The sequence below is a fragment of the Octodon degus genome, unplaced genomic scaffold (assembly GCF_000260255.1).
Source record: "Octodon degus isolate 3935 unplaced genomic scaffold, OctDeg1.0 scaffold00305, whole genome shotgun sequence".
Taxonomy (NCBI): Eukaryota; Metazoa; Chordata; class Mammalia; order Rodentia; family Octodontidae; genus Octodon; species Octodon degus.
In genome coordinates this window covers 434,861-452,842 of record NW_004524881.1, presented here as the reverse complement: position 1 = coordinate 452,842, position 17,982 = coordinate 434,861, and the positions used below count along the sequence as shown (strand labels likewise).

General features: G+C 38.7%; 1 protein-coding gene across 8 annotated transcripts in view; it reads left to right on the top strand.

The window, feature by feature from the left end:
- The window catches only part of Sept11 (septin 11), a 101,002-nt gene that overhangs the window by 51,159 nt on the left and 31,861 nt on the right, over positions 1-17,982 (top strand). For all 8 annotated transcript variants that reach the window (XM_023707663.1, XM_023707658.1, XM_023707662.1 and 5 more), the window contains exon 3: positions 15,644-15,839. In XM_023707663.1, coding sequence (XP_023563431.1) covers positions 15,644-15,839 — 196 coding nt within the window. The remainder of the gene's footprint in view (positions 1-15,643; positions 15,840-17,982) is intronic.

Below are 17,982 nucleotides of genomic sequence, written 5' to 3'. Positions count from 1 at the left end.
AAAATAAGTTACCTTAAAAAAAATAGTCATGTATTCAAATGGTATATAAATTGCTTCACAATTACTCACAAATCTCTCCAACAGTGAGTGGAAAGCTGCCAGATTATCAGCTTTTTCTTTCTTGGTGGGTGGTTTTATCATCAAACCTCAGGCAATTTTAAAAGAAAACAAATGACTTCAGTGTCACTGTTATTCTACAAACCTCGAGACCACACCCATCACTTCTTCATAAGTCTTTTATGTCCCTGCAGTGACCATGAGGAAGCCCTGCTAAGTACAGAAAGCCTAGGAAGGCTTTCAGTTCTGCTAGGGAGGTGCCATAATAAACACATTTTTAGTGCGGCTATCGGTACACACAGAATGTTTTACTTGTCTTTCAACATTTGTGTATTTCACATCTTGTAGGATTTTGTTTGCTATGAAAACTTTCCAACATTGACTGGCAGCGCTGGCATTCTGTCGAATGGATTTCACCACTTCCAGGATCCTCACTCTATTTTTGGACCTTGCTCTAACATTGGGTTGTTGCACTTGGTTCATGTCATTTTACAACATTTTAACTAGTCAAATACGTACTCATATTGACGTTTTCTTCATCATCTAAATCAAAGAAGTCTACATTCTCTATGTCTGTATCAATCTATTCTTGCTCCATTTTACTGTCACAAAAATTTTGGCTCATGTGGCCAACGTCAAAGTCATTATCATCTTCATCTTCCATGCATACGTGATCTGATGATTCACTTTTGACCTCCTCCAAAACTTAGAGACCTGGCTTTTCTCTTTCTTTCTTTCTTTTTCTTCTTTCTTCTTTCTTTCTTTCTTTTCTTTTTTTTTAAAATATATTTGTTATACAAGGTCTCACAATGCAGCATTGAGTTGCACTGATCCTGCTATTTTCAGCCTCTCCACCACTGGGATTACAGGCATGTACCACCACACCCCATCTCAGTGGCCAGCTCAGCATGCCCAGGGGCAGGGGCAGCACAGCATGTGGTCCTGGAGATCAAATCCTGGCTCCTGTGCTTGTCTAAACAGATGCTTAGTCCACTGAGCTGTCTTGCTTGTCAGAGATCTGGCTTTTCAAGTACTATTGTACTGAATTGAGCTACTCTGCTAGAAAATCAAAATAAACTCGCATTTTGTGATGGGAGAGTACATAGCAAAATGATGCAGACACATTTTACTACCCATGATGCTCAGGTACATGTATGTAAAACCAGTTAAACAGAGCATAAATGTGGGTAAAAATCTCAGTTTGACATTTTTGCACACATTCACAGACCTTGCTGTGCGTCATACCAAATGGGTAAACCCAAAGATTGCTCCCTAGAACCACCCCCCGGCATAGCTACTGAGATGCACAACCAGCTACTATTATGCTAACATACAAATTTACAGTAGAAAAGTATGAGATGAGTTTTTTTTAACCCAATGTTATGTCCCTCTGGACATTAAAAGAAGTCAACTAATTTACTTGTCCCATTTTTTACTTCTGTAATTTTGGTATAGCTAAAAATTCAGAATATAATCAGGTATGGTGGTACATGCCTGTAATCCCAGCACTTGGGAAGCTGAGAGAAGAGGATTGTCATGAGTTCAAGGCCAGCCTAGGCTACATAGTGGGGTCAAGGCCAGCGTGAGCTACATAGTGAGACCTTGTCTCAAAAAAAATTCAGAATTTAGTTTTTTTTTTTTTTTTTTTTGCAATTTAGAAATTTTTATTTTGTCAATTAATAACCAACAGATGCTGATGTTTTTATAGTAGCATAAATAATAGGCCAAGTAACATGGAAAGATACATAAAAGTTTAAGACTAAGATATTTAAGTGAAATATTGAGATAAATGAATATATATCTGTTGATGATGAGATTTCTTTTTTCTGTTGTACAATGCTTAGTTTACTTCATCTCTTGTTTTGAATTGTTTGCCCTTTTTCTCTTCTTAATTTTTTTTTCTTTTTCTTTTTTCTTTTTTTTTTTTTTCCATAGGTGTTTCTTTTTTAAAATAACATTTTGGATTTTGGTTTTGATTTTTGGCAGTGCTGGGGATTGAACCTAAGGCCTTGCATATGTTAAGTATTCTACCATTGAGCTTTGTCACTGGACCTTTTTAAGACTTTTATTTTGAAGTAGTCTCAGTAAGTTGCTCTTATTTGCCTTGAATTTGAGATTGTTTTATCTCAGCCTCCTGAGAAGCTGGGATTACAGGCGTGTGCATCAAAAGTTTCTTGAGGAATTTAGTGCACATAGGCTGCGTGTGCCCTGGATGTTGTGCAAGCCATCATGGAGAGAGTTGTTTTGGGTGGTGTGCTGGACAGGCTTACTCTCTGGTGAGAAAATGATTGGAGAGGAGCAGCCAACTCATGATTTCTCTTCTCCTTATGTGAAAACCTTTTACAATTTAGCAGTCCCCCTGTTTGCCCACTGCAGAGTGGGCAGCTCTTCACTAGCATAGCAATTGATGGCAGTTTGGTGGTTTTCTATTGAAAGCATGCTAATTTTTATCTAGGCCAGTTACTATTCTGGCTTTGCATCATGGCCTCTTCAGCCCAGTCTGTGAGATCAGCTGCATGAGCCTACTTGAGAGCAGCTTGGCCCCTGTGCAGGAGTAGACAGCCTTCCATTGGCACTGTGTGTGCTGTGCTGCAGTGGTCCCTGGAGTGCACGGGTGGGATGCAGCCCCCTGTGTTAGACAGCACAGTCTAGTGTGGTGGGGACTCCTCAGGCCAGTGAAGGGCCACCCAGCTGCAGAGCAGCCCCTGACCTGATCTCCTGGGTGGATGTTAATAACCCATGATTCTTACATATGCTGCTTTCCTTCTTCAGTACATTTAAAGCTAGCTTTTCAAAGTGATTAAAAACTGTCATCTTTCACTCCCATCCTGTTCAACAGAGATGACTAGGATCCTTCTGGGAGCACTACATTGGTCAGTAGTAAACTGTTCCAGTGACTGACTGCCATGCTAATCTGCTCTCTTCCAGTTGTGTAGTAGATGACGACATGGCACTGCAGGGCCCAGCCCCTTTCAGGGAGAACATAATTTCATGACTTTTCCAGCTTCTGTAGCTGCCTGCAGTTCTTGGCTCTTGGATCTTTTCCACTGTCTTCAAAACTAGCTACATAGTATCTTTTTACCTCTTTTTTTTTCCTCCCCCCAAAAAATTGTTTTTGGGCCCAGGAGATAGTTCAGTAGAATAAGCACCTGCCTGGCAAGCGCAGGATCCTGTGTTCAATCAGTGTTATAACACTGTCCTTCTACAATGTTGTATATGGTTAGATTTCTAAATTTTTGTGTAAAAATGTATTTATTTTTTAATTTTCTATTATTTTCACATTTGATAGGGATTTAAAGTTTAGCATATCAACTATTGTTGGAAAATACCTGTTCCATGTTATGGCTAAGGCATTTGGTATTCAAACAGATAGTGATGTTAAGCTCAACTGCCTCTGTTAGAGGTTAATAATATCATTAAGCTTCTCTTCTGGAGGGTTAACAACTTAGGTTTGCAGACTAAAAATTTAGAGAAAAAGAAGGACTACAAGGGTAGCCAACATTTTGGCCTTAGCCCTTCAAGGTCAGTGAAGATTTAGGACATAAGTGAACCTGTACTGTAACATCCTGTATCTCAGTGGTGTCCCGAATTTTGTTCAAATTATGGGGCCACAGAGGAAAGTGATCGATGATGTAGAGTGTGCCTAAGGAGAGTTACCTAGAGAGAAAACATTGTCTCAAGCTTACACAGAGACCAAAATGGTCAAACAATGGCTGTGACTCATCTAGATGGCTGACACAGACAAAAGAGCTACAAACTGCTGTACTTGGTTTCAGGGAATATCCTGAGGAGATTTGACTGATCTTGTCAGATACAAAAGTTACATTTTTTGTTATGTAAGTCTTGCTTTATCTTGGTCTTAACTATCCAGCAGAAATGTATAAACATGAGGTATAAAATGTAAAGCCATATTAATATGCTGAGCTGCAAATGGCTCAAGTCAACAACTTCTGACATTGCCAATTCTGCGGATAACCCACTACTATTATGGTCTACTGAACTATATTGGATTATTTTGCTGAATTCACACACTTGCAATATTTGAATGGCAATGGAATATCTGTCTGACAAAACTAAACAAAAAAGGAATATAAATGAAGGACCATTTTGTTGTGAAAAAATATATCTGTATATACAAATTAGGTTAGATATACAGCTACTTTCTCTTAGTCAATGAGAAGAAAGATTTGTACTAATAGTGTTTAGACAAGATATCATGCCTGCATCTTGTACTATGAATAACTACTAGGAAGACAGCAATATGCAATGTATTAATTATTGTAACTGTTCTACTAACCTATTTGGAAACTGTCTCATTGCTATTTCTTTCTCAATAAAATTGATTAAAAATTTTTTTTTTGCAGCAGGATCTTGCTGATTTGTCCAACCTCGGCTCAAACTTTCAATCCTCCTGCCTCATCCTTCCACAGTGATGAGATTGTAGGCATGTACCACCACACTGGCTTTCTGGCTATTCTTGTGTTTTGAAAATTTTCAGAAAATAGCACCAGTTTAAACTCAGTTAAGACTCTCCCTCACTGCCCAAGACACTGTCAGAAGGTAATGTATTGAGTTAGGGGATTAAGAACTAGATACAAAGGTCAGAGAGCTCTGTCCCTGGTTCTTGATCCTGCTTGCTTCTCCTGGGACTTAAATTTGGGATTTTCCTTCCTACAAGCCGTTACCAGTATAGAAAATCCAAGGGAGAACAGGATAGCACTCTGACATGCCTCACTGAACACTACAGAAATTCTACAGCTCACAAAGAAGGTTCCAAAGTCCACCCTGGTTGGAAGATAAGGCCCATCTACTCCAAAATGCAAGGGTCTTCCCATAGGAAAAACACATTGTCAGAAAGGGGTTTGGGCATTGGCCAGACTTACCCTGAAAGGAGAAAAGCAGCTCTTGTGATTCCATGGATGCTTTTTTGTTTTGCTTTTACACAAATGTGTTTATGCTGTGTTCTTCTCTCTTTTTTTCTTTCCACAGTAAGTCCTTGATATCCCTCCATGCTTATACTTTAACTCTGTGGGTTCTTTTCCGTAATGGTTTGGGTGTGATTTGACTGTGTCTCCCAAGAGTTGGTCCTCAGTGTGGGAGGACTGAGAGATAGCGAGAGTGTAGGTCTACTGAGAAGTCACAGGTCATTGGGGTAACAGTCTCAGGAAGGAGTAATGCAGTTTTCATAAACCCTCTGAGTCAGTACTTTAGAAAGCCTTGTGATAAAAGAATGAGTTTGGAGCCAGGCAAGGTGGTATATGCTTGTAGTCCCAGCTACTTGGGCAGTTGAGGCAGGAAGAGTGTAAGTTCAATGCCACCCAAGGACACTTAGCAAGAAAGGCCCTGTGTCAGAAAATAAAAAGGGCTGGGGACATAGTTCAGTAAAGAGTGCTTGCATAGCATATGTGAACTGCAGGGTTCAATCCCCAGTACAGTCAGCAGAGCAGCAGCAGTCTGCTGGTGTGGTCTCCCACCCACATGTACTGCCACCACTGTGATACTATACACCAGAAAGAAAACCATCCTGACTTGAGTGGATGATAGCCATGCCCACACCTCCAGAACTATAATCTGAATAACTCTTTTCTTCATAAAGTCACCCATCCTCAGGCATTTCATTGTAGTAATGGAAAATGGGTTAATACAGAGCCTTTTGGTTAGAATTAGCAGTTTGGGAGACAGAGGTGTCAGTATTAACTGATCGATAGGGGGTAGAATTGATTAAAACCATCTTCCACAAATATTTTATGGCAAAATGGCTGTGTAAGAAAAAAAATGTCCACTATCAATCATTGATTCTTTAAAAGTTTATAAAACAGTGTTTTAGCTAATCAAAACATTTGGACAACCACATAAGGGAGTAGTTATCATATTGTACTTCCCCTGGTGATTTTTTTCTTATTTGATGCAGTATACACGTGTATAATGGCATTAGTTTATTTTCATATGATAAACGTGGGAAGGAATTGAGGTTTTAAAAAAGAGCTATACTTTTCCATTAAGAGTTTTTTTTTTTTAAATCACAGAAGCTGAAGAGCCTGCTTTTGTTCTGGGGTAACAGCTTAAAAGCAGAAGACATCAGGGCAGGAACTGATCTCAGCATGAACTTTAGTCTGCTTCAAAACATTAAATTCAGTGTCTGCTATTAGAATGCCTCTGTCAAGTCAGGGGAATAAATGAGGTAGAGAGGGGAGGAATAGTTTGCACTTGCCCAGGAAGCGAATTCAGATGCTACACTGCCTCACTGACACCCCGGAGTTAGCAGATACCCCAGCCTCCATCTTGCTTATGGCACATTAAGTCACTCTAAAGCTTTTTATGTTTCACTTGAAAACCTAATTAGAATTTGGCTTTCACTATTTTGCCATTTTCCTCATTCATCTTCTGCAATGACACTGAGCAGCTATATCAGCATTGACCTAACTGTATATCAGTTTTTTATGAACATAGACAAGTGAATAAGATACTGTATGTCCCTGTTTTTGAAGAAAAACCTGTTTAATAATGGAACAAAATCAAATTAGTAATACATTTTGAAAAATACATTAAAAACAATCCAAGCATAATTCTTTTGAGTGAATGAGAAAAGAGGAATAGAACACAAAGGTTTAAGATAAGTTATTTTATCTGAGGCTATATTTTAAATATAAGTTGTAAGAGTCTCCAATCACATTTTATTTTTATTTTTTATTTTATTTTTTAATTTTTTATTCATTTTAATGAGAAAAACAGCAATGAAACAGTTTCAGAAGAGGTTAGTAGGACAGTTACAATAATTAATAGATTGTATATTGTTGTCTTCTAGTAGTTATTCAGAGGACAAGATGCAGACATGATATCTTGTCTAAATAATATTAGTATAGGGGCCAGGGAGATGGCTTAGTGGAATAAGCGCTTCCCTGGCAAGCGCAAGGGCCTGAGTTCAATCCTTGGTTCTCCCCAAAAAAACCCCAAAATAAATAAATAAATAATAATAATAATATTAGTACAAAGCTTTCTGCTCATTGAACTGAAAAAGTAGCTCTCTATCGTAACTATTTTGTATGTACATGCATATATATTTTTTTCACTACAAAATGTTCCTTTATTTATATCCCCCTTTTTGTTTTGTTAGAGATGAGTGTTCCATTGCTGATAGAGAAACAGTATTTGGAGAAGTCTTTAAAGGACCTTTTCATACTTTATGCCAATTCAAATATTGTAGGTACTTGAATTCCGAAAAATAACACAATGTAGTCCAATAGTCCATAATAGTAATGGGTTATCCACAGAATTGGCAGCTGTCAGAAGTTGTTGTCTTTAGTCTTCAGCTCAGCATATTAATATGACATCACTTTTTATACTTCATGGTTGTACTTTTCTGCTGGATGGTTAAGACCAAGTTAAAGCAAGACCTGTATAACTAAAAATGTAACTTTTGTACCTGACAAGGTCAGTCAAATCCCCTCAGAATTTACCATGAAACCATGTACAGCACCTTGTAGATCTTTTGTCAAGACATTTGGGTGAGTCATGGCCGTTGCTTGACCACTTTCTTCTATGTGAAAGCCTGAGAAAATCTTTTCTGTTTAGGTGACTCTCCTTAGGCACATTGTCCATTGTCAATCACTTTCCTTTGTGGCCCCACGGTCTCCTTGATCAGAAAATTTGGGATACCACTGAGTTACAGGATGTCACAGCACAGGTTCTTTTATGTCCTGAGTCTTCACTGATTTTGAAGGACTAGGGCCAAAATACTGGCTATTCTTCTAGCCCCTCTTTTTCTCTAATTTTTGGTCTGTAAACTTTAGTTGTTAACTCTCCAGAAGAGAAGCTTAACGATATTATTACCATGTAACAGATGTAGTTGAGCTTAACATCACTATCTAAATATCAAATGCCTTAGACATAACATAGAACTGTTGTTTTCCAATAACCATAGATACTCTAAACCTTAAATCCCTGTAGAATGTGAAAAAAAACCCATCAATTACACATTTTTACACAGATATTTAAAAATCAAACCATATATAACATTGTAGCAGGACAGTCCTATGACTTTTTTTTCTTGTCTCTTGTTTCTTTTTTTTAAACAAACATTTACTTTATTTTTTTCATATTAATTTCATTGAGAAAAGTAGCAATGAGACAGTTTCAAAACAGGTTAGTAGGACAGTTACAATAATTAATACATTGCATATTATCTTCATAGTAGTTATTCATAGTAAAAGATGCTGACGTGATATCTTGTCTAAACATTATTAGTTCAAAACTTTCTTCTCATTGAACAAAGAGAAAGAAGCTGTATATCTATGCTTACTATTTTGTATGCATATATATATATTTTTAATTACAAAATAGTCTTTCATTTGTATCCCCCATTTTTGTTTACTTTTGTCAGAGATGGGTATTCCATTGCCATTCATATATTGTAAGTGCATGAATTCAGCAAAATAATCTAATATAGTCCAGTAGTCTATAATAGTAGTTGGTTATCTGCCTGACTGGCAATACAAACATTTACTTTAAAGAAAATATAGCAATAATTGATATGACATTAGAAACAGTACGCATTTAGAAAACCAAAATGATAGATATTTCAAGCATTGTTTTAATATTACACATTGCTATCCTTAGTGCAGTTGCTTAGTTCAGCATATACAGTTAGTCAAGGTGACAATCCTACCCATTCACTGCTAGTTTCAAAAACCTGGTGGAGATTCTTAGGACCATTGCCTTAACCATCTTGTTTATATAAATGTATGGTTTTGCCCCTGCCATAGTTCCTAACTTTTCTCCTTTCTCTTCGTTGTTTACTCCTTAAGTTCTTGCTTTCCATTTAACTGTGTTATACCTTTCAATCTTTATTTCTTCTTTTGAGTTCTTACACTAGGGAGACAATACAATATTTACACATGTGGGTCTGATTTATTTCACTTATGAGTATAGCTTCAAGTTGCATCCACTTATATATGAAAGCTTTGAGTTTATTCTTTATAGGTGAGTAATACTCCATTGTATAAAAACACCACATCTTTTCTATCAATTCCTCAGGTGACAGGCATTTTGGTTGTTTCTGAGATTTGGCTATCACAAATTGTGCTGCTGTAAACATAGGCACATATATATCACTATGATACGATGTTTTCCATTCTTTTGGGAAAATTCCCAGAAGGGGATAGCTGGATTGAATGGGATTTCCAGTCCTAGTTGTTTGAGGAGTCTCCACACTGATTGCCATAATGGTTGCACCAGTCTACATTCCCACCAGCAGTGTAGAATGGTTTGTTTTTTCCTGCAGTTCTCCAACATTTGTTGTTGGTTGATTTGTTTATGATAGCAATTCTTTCTGGAGTGAGATGGTATCTTAGTGTTGTTTTAATTTGCATTTCATGAAAGGCTAGTGATATGGAGCACTTTTTTATGTATATTTTCCTCTTGTATTTCTTCCTCTGAGAAGTGTGTTTTCATCTCAGATGCCCATTTTTGGATTGGGTCTTTAAATTTTGGGGCCCTAATGTTTTTTTTAATTCTTTATAAATTCTAGAGAGAAGACCTTTGAGTGCTTGTTAAGATTTTTTCCAAATTTGTGGGTTGTCCTTTCACTCTGTTGGTAATTTCTTTTGACATGCAAAAACTTCTCAATAAGAGGAGGTCCCAATTGCTAATTCTTTCAAGTGTTACCCGTGCAGTTTGATTTTTGTTCATGAACTCTTTGCCTACCGCTATGTCTTCAAGAGTTCCTCCTACTTTCTCTTCTGGGAGATTTAGTGTTTCTGTTTTAATGTTTAGATCTTTAATCTATTTTGACTTTAGTTTAGTGTATGGTGATAGACCTGGGTCAAGTTTTAGTTTTTGGCATGTAGAGAACCAGCTTTTCCAGCACCATTTGTTAAAGAGGCTATCTTTCTTCTAGTAAGCATGTTTGGCCCTTTGTCAAGGATGAGATGGCTGAGTGTGTTTGTAGTTGGATGTGCATCTTCTAATCTTCCAATCACATTTTAAACATATCAATCCTGTCTTCTTTTTCTAGGAAAGACTATGAAGCGACTTATAGGATAAAATAAAGGAAGGCAAACTTTACCCCAGAAAATAAGGTGAAGCTGAGGGTAGAGTTAGAGCTCATTCTATCATCAGGCTGCCCATAGTGATTAATTTATGAGTTAATACATTTGTCACTCAGACTATCTATTCAGCATATCATTTAGTGAGGACCTAGTGTGTGCTACACACAAGTTAAAAGTGTTTTTTTTCGGGGGTGGGGCTGGCTCAGGATGTCTTCAGGGCAGGTCTGGTATAGCTTGAGGATCTGGGGATCAAACCACAACATCCTGATTGCTTTGTTTAAGCAGTCACTTAAACAACTGAGCTAATGAGCAGGCCCCTAAGTTAAAAGTTTATCGTGTGACAGAATTACAGTATCTGTAAAATATAACCAGAAGTAGTTACTCCAGAAAGCATGTCTTGAAAAGTTTCTGTGATGGAATTTTAACAAAGAGATATATGGTGATATAGTGGCTAGCTGGGGCAGCTGCAAGTCAGTACAGTGAATGGAAGCACATGCTCTTCTTTTTTTACGCCCCTCATGCAGGGTGGTGTTAGTATGACAAAGCATGGCTCGTTGAAGGCAAAGGTCTGAGGAATGGCAAATCACAACTGGTAGCATAGCATGCTGATTACTTGTCTCCATGCACAAATAAGATATAGACCCTAGAGGCCACAGGCTCACATGCACAATTGCTTGCTTGCCTGAGTAGCCAGGCAGGAATTAAAGTAAAGCATGCTGAATATTATCCACATTTACCTCCTGGGTAATAATGCAGTCTTTCTGGTGGTGGGTGGCTTTTTTACCCCCTTGACTATGTTAGCGTATGTGGATGAAATCAGCCAGCAAGTGGAATGGAAAGTGAAGGACCGCTTTCCCTGGTGGTAACCACAGTTACCACCTCTGGTGGAGGCAGCAGCAAAAATCGAAGCCACTGATAGTGCTTCAAGAGTGATTCTCAAAACTACTCTGCCAATCATGTTTAGACAGATGGATTAACAGTAGAATAAAAAAACAAACTGAAAAATCTACCATAAGAATGATTTTTTCTAATGATGTTTGTAAATAGGATCACAGGTCTGCATCTTGTACAGCAATTAACCACTAAGAAGAATATATGCAGTGTATTATTTGTTGAAACTACTTTCGATTTGATTTGAAACTGTCTCATTGCTATTTGTTTATCAATAAAACTTTGAAAAGAAAAAAAAATTTAAAAAATTAAAAAAAAATATACCATAGTGGTAAGTCTGTAAATGATTAACATGACCATTCTTACATTTATTTATTTATTTATTTATTTATTTATTTATTTATTTTTGCTACTGAGGATTGAACTCAGGACGTTGTACTTGCCAGGCAGGTGCTTATGCTACTGAGCTATATCTCCGCCCATTAATTTTTGATAAATGCTTCCTCTGTCTGCAGTACTCTGCAAGGAAGCTTTGGAATGCTGTAGTTAGTCATTGATTTTTCAGAACATGCAGTTATGGTTGTTTCTTTTGAACTGGTTTTTTTTAACTAGAAGGGTCTCCTTCAATTCATGAGACACTGTTTTGCTCTGTGGTTCCTCAAAAGTGTAAAGAAGCCTCTGTTTTCAAGGTTGAAAGATATGTCTGAAAAGCCAGTGCACTGAAGAACTCCATGACTCTTACAGTTCATTTTAATCCAAAATTATCACTTCCTATTGGGCTGTTTTTGATGAATCACACTGCTGTGCCTAATTATGGATCTTAAAAGCACAGAGCATAGAAATGGAAAGCTAAACACTCTGAAATTTAGAGGGACAGTGGTTTTTTTCAACCCACTGATTACCCCCATGCTATAAGTAGGGACCTGCAAAGCTAATTGGTCATGATTTCCACTATAATGTCATTAAAGTTAAAGTGGCTTTAGAAAAAAGTGTGGTGTTCCTCATTCACATGTGCTTAATAATTTTCCACCCAGTAAAGGAAGATCATAATTTCAGCTCTGTCCAGGTAACCTAGAATTCTTGTCCTATAAATTGAAACATTTATTGCTGCCCCTAGGGAAACAGAGGAAGGGCAAGCAGGTCACTTTCTACTGACAGAATTTTTGTTGTGGGGAGATTTCTCTGGGGAGCTCTGCACAGTACCCTTGTCCATGTTGTGAGAGCAAGGAAATCCTGGGAAGCAGCCGGCTGTGCTGAGGAGGTCACACACAGACTCAGGCACTGCCAGAGGCCCCACCAGATTCTAAGAGTTTCTAAGGAGAACCCTCTTATTTCTGTATCCATTAATAGTAACTTTGTTTTGTTTAAAGCTACTTTTTTAAGGCAAGAATATTGACTGTGGGCTTGTTATGCTTTAAAGAACAGATACTGGTTTCTACTGTAGGTTTTGATGAGGTTTATTTGAAAGAATATTCAAGAAGATAAAGAAGAGAATACAGTCTCAGCTGCTGCATAGGATGTGAGGGGATCTGGCTGTGATATCTGTCACCTCATTTATTGCCAGGGTTGATCCAGAGGATCTGGCTGGCAAGGCAGGTGTCCCCTTTCTCCCTCCACGCTCCCTCCGTGCTAAGTGAAAGAGGACGGACTCCCCTCCCCTCCTTGGAGGACAGTTCCTCCTTTGAGTGTGTACCAGTATCTGTGCTCCCCTGCTAGAATCTCCAAAATAGCTCTCACCTGCTGCACAGTCAGACTTCATGGGAATCTGGAATCATATTAGGGTATTGTACAAGTTCAGTGTTGCTTGTTTCTGTTCACTGTTTCAGTCTCATACCTATGCTTATCACAGTATTCCTAACCATTAGTTGAATCTATGAATTTCCAGTATGCTATACCAATACGCTCTTTATGCTGTGTCCTCAGCCATTGTCCATTCACAATACAGCTTCTGTTCCCTTTGAGCCTTTGCAGCTACAGCTTCCCTTCTCTTGCCATGATCTCATGTGTAGATTGTGTATTTCTTATTCAAATGGAAGTTCTGCTTGGATGAATCAAGTAGATACTACTGTATCACAGTATAATAAGCAGGTGTGCGTGGTGGCCATTGGGTCAGGACCCTGGTCCTCATCCAGTTATCTATGGTCAACTCTCATGGTCACAGAGTATAAGGTCTGGTCTTGTTCATAAGGGGAATATGGTTATAGCAGATGGTTAGAATGTTATTCCCATAATAATCACAGTTGATCAGTATTCACTTATGTGTGGACTACATTCTAAGACATAGGAAAATGCCCTATAAGGCTACTTTATGGTGGTATTCCAGAACTTGCCACAGGGAAGTGTATATAGTAGGGACTGGAAAAAACACTGGCCTGATGGAGGAGAAAATTACAGGGCACTAATGGAAAAGGTTAAAGAATAAGGCAAAGCTAGGTGTGGTGATTCATGCCTGGAATTCTAGCACTCCAGAAGGCTGAGTCAGAAAGATTGCAAGTTTGAGCCCCATCCAGGCAATTTTGCAACTTAGTGGGCTGAGGTTTTACTGCTCTGCTCAGACTAGTCTCAGAATTTGAATGCAGGGTGATCTTTCCCCCTCAGTCTACTGTGCAGCAGGGATTACAAGTGTGTCACCACAACCAATGAGCAACTTGTATATATAATAAGTGGCAAGCCACATATAGTTTCTAATCAGAGAAAGCTCAAACCGAGAAAGACTCCATCCTACTTTGCTTTTGCATCATGTTGGAAGACAAGTGTGTACCATAAATAAAGCACTTCTAATTAGAGGACAATTGATTGGTTGTCTTTTTGAGACAGGGTCTCACATGCAGTTCAGGCTGGCCTTAAACTCATTTGTAAGCCTAGCCTGGCCTGGAACTCACAGCAGACCCCCTGCCTCAGCCTGTCAAGTGGTGGGATTATAGGTGTCCACCACATTGCCTTTAGGATTTTGTCTTTGTAGTGAGAGTGTTGGCCCAAACTTATAAATTCCAGAGCTTTTCGTTTCTTCCATAGAATGTTACCATCCTTAATGCCATTGTAGCAGAAGAGGAATGTTACCAGGAACATTATCAAGATTAGGATTTGTTGAAAGGGCTGTTACACATTGAGATGTTTAAACCAACCTGGAAATCTGATAACTTTTTTAAGATTAAAAAAAAGAGAGAGTTAATCTTTAAAGCTAATATTTCTTGCTTCTACCTTCCTCTCTCCACAATGATATATACTCAGTTTCCACTGTCACCAGTCAGACTGGGTTCTCTCATTGCCAACTATATTTGGCTCAGCAGAATTAGAATCAGGGGAGACTTTGGCTTGGTATTTTGTTAGTTTGTGTTGTATTGGAGATGGAACCTAGGGTCTTTCATATTCTGTGCGCAGCCACTACCACTGAGCTGCACCCTCATTACTGCTTAGGTCCTGTTTTGAATGTCGAGCTGTTCGTCATGGTTGTTCCTTTGTTTCTCACCATTTATTTGATATAGTTGTCCCAGGTGCTTGGTACTCTACTTTGCACACATGATAGACTCAGTAAACAACTCATTCATTTACCATTGTAAATTAATAAGATCATTGTTTCAGGTTATTGACGTCATGCAGTTTCTTTGTCATAAACATCACCATGCAGGTGAGAAGCCTAATGTTTGCCAGCATGAATTCCACAAATGGGGAAAAAAACTCAAGAAGAAAGTGTTAACTTACATCTCAGCAGACTAAGCACCTTCTTAGGCAAGTGCAGGTGGGATTGGATCTCTGACACCACATGCTATGCCGGCCCTGCCCCTGGTTGCACTGAGCCAGGTGTGGTAGTGCATGCCTGTAATCCTAGTGCTGGGGAGGCTAGACAGGAGGATCACTACAAGTCTGAGTTGCATAGTAAGGCCCTGTACAAAATGCATTAAAAACAAAAACTTATATCCATAACTGGAAAATACTAGGCAGTCAGTTTTCCTGTAATAATAAGGCCAGGATGCTGTGTTGATTGAATGTTGCTGTTAAAGTGCTACAAACTTCAGGTGAACCTGGCTTTGCTAGGCTTCGCTACTTGTGGTGTGACTTCAGGTAAAATACTTAGAAACTTTGCCTGAATCCTAGTGCTTCATCTTCCAAATGTAAGAAGCCCAACTTGATGGGGTAGTAGGGTTTAAATGAGAGAAGTAGTTGGAAGCCCTTGCCAAAAGCACTTGACATGAAGTAAGCACTCAATAACAGTAAATACTGTTGTCAAGAGAGTTGTTTTGAAATACATAATAGTTTTTCAATAACATGGAATCAGGTCTTTTTTTTTAGGTAATTCAGTGGTACAGCCCCCCCCCCCATACTGTAGTATTTTATACATACATACATTTAGGAAAGGAAGAGAGATAGTTTATATCCTTATAATATGTACACAAATTAACTGGTACCTTTTTTTTAATCCAGAGGTAAGGAATATTTTGCTGTATAAGTTCAGGCTCTTTTATGTTGAGTAGTTTATGACATTCATTGAGACATTTCTCTGGAGGTATTTTGTTGACTATACATAGAAATGCCTTTCTCTTCACAGTGAGATCTCTTTTTTTAATGTTACAAACATGGTTGATTTTTAAAAATACTAATGAATTGAACTGAAATTCACATTCTCTGATTTTCCCTTTGCATTTCTGTAGGTGAGACAGGAATTGGCAAATCTACATTAATGGACACTTTATTCAACACCAAATTTGAAAGTGACCCAGCTACTCACAATGAACCAGGTGTCCGGTTAAAAGCCAGAAGTTATGAGCTTCAGGAAAGCAATGTTCGACTGAAACTAACCATTGTGGATACTGTGGGGTTTGGAGACCAAATAAATAAAGATGACAGGTACGTCTTAGGATGTTGTGGGGATATTAATGGGTGAAGAGATAGTAGGACCTATCCTAGGTCCATTCAAGTGCTGACATGTTTGCAGTATTTTCTGATTGTGGGGCTTGTTCATTTATCACCTGAAAGATAAGGCATTCTTGTCCTCAAGGAAATTTTCTGAGCATATTCTTTTGTGAGATCAGCATCAGACCACGAAATTGAGTCTAGCTGTGATAAGCAGAAAAGGAATTTGTTGGGAGGAATAAAATATGCCATCCTCTATGTCATTTCTCTAGGAACATCTGATAGCCAGATTTGGGAATTTTCCCATTAAGAAAGTGAGAAATAACTGTCCCCTGCAGAATGTGGTAACAGAAGTGCCTGTTGTCTCCTGACTTTTGCTGTGAGGGACCCATGTGTCTAGAGGAGGCACCAGAACCTCCACATCTGTCCCATTCACCAAGTGCATTCACACTGAGCTCCTTGTGTGTGGCTCTCTGCCTGTTTCGTTCATTCTGTGATTCTAGGTCTTGCACAGCTGCATCTGTTGGCAGAAATTGAGCCACATCTAGAGTATTAGAGGAACAGATCCTAGAAGATGTGGCTAATGACATTAAAAAGTAAAAGAAATTTGGGTAAGCTTCCTAGACTCTGAGGCAGAATGTGGTGTTTGACCTAATACCCAAACACAGAATTGGATACACACTGAGTCATTGTGATTTTGCTTAGAAAGCTATTAGCCCAGGACTGGGGGGCAACAGTGTGTTCTGGGTTTTGCTAGTAAGAAGCTGTGGACATTGGGAATGTACCTGACTTTGAGAGGGGTGTGCAGTGTATTCTCTCAGGTGTTTTCCAGTGCTAGTATATGTGGAAGGTTGGGCCTCACTAGTATATGTGAAAGGTTGGGCCTCAAAGAGGGATTTGGTGAATATGTGGAGTGAGCCTCATATTGTTTTGGTGTCTTTTGGCAAAAGTGGTATTAGCCCTTAAAGTCCTACAGTAAAGAAAGCATTTTTATGAATGATCTGCTAGAAAAATGCTGATTGAGTTTCCAGCTGGCATAGGATCCTGACTCTGGTAATGGTGTGGTGTAAGGCCCTTGTGCTTGCTCCCATGTGGTGTCTAGGCAGCACTTTGGGTTATAGAACTTGCCAAACTGAGTAACAATTGGAGTCTCAGTCAAGCCTGGTAAAGTATTCAACTTAATTGGGTAGATTAAAGTTGTCTAAGCAGAGAAGATTTGTTAAGCCAGTTATGTAAAGAACGTAGGTCACCTAGTTAAGAAATTGAATATTTTTAAAAGCATTTTTGTCTAGTAATTTTGTATAGATCAAGGTTCCTAGCTCCAATTCACATTGCATATTCATTCATTAAAACTTTCATTCTTTTTTTTTTTTTTTTCTTTCGGCTGGCTCAGACTGCCTTAAGGATGGGGCTGGTAAGGCATGGGGATCTGGGAATCAAACCGTGGTCCCCTGTGCCTGACTGGGTTTGCCCCAACAGGTGCTTAAACAAACGGCTAACCCGCAAGCCCACAAAACTTTCATTCTTAACATAAACTTGGAGATGTAATTATAAAATAGTATGGTGAATTTTTAATGTATAAAAGACACCCCACTTGTAAAGCCACCTAAGTTTGGGTCTTCTGTATGAACTGCTATTTGCCCTTGCTTAGGGTGCTATTAATCCTTTAGACCTCCCGATGCAAATCCACATGTTAATCCTGCTCCCAAGATTGTGCTCATATTCCTTCCCAACAGCACCAGTCCTATTCAGTCTTTAGTTTGAATGTCATGATTTCTTTAAAATATATTCATTCTGAAGAGAAGTTTGGGTAACTTAAAAGTTCCATGCGTAAAAATCGTTCTAAACTGACTTCTTAATACATTGCATAATACATTGTTGAGCAGTGACAGCCTTACAGGAATGTTCCATACAATGGCCAGAATATAGAGGTCTGTCATGGTATGTTTATGACTCAGAGACTTCACTAGTGCCAGGTTTTTGGTTTTTAAACAAATTACCCTGAAGCCTGGCTGGGTGGTGCACATCTATAATCCAGTATTCAGGAGGCTCAGGCAAGAGGATGGCCACAACTTCAAATCCAGCCTGGCAGTGTCATAACTTCAAGGCAAGGCCAGCCTGAACTGCATAGTGAGAC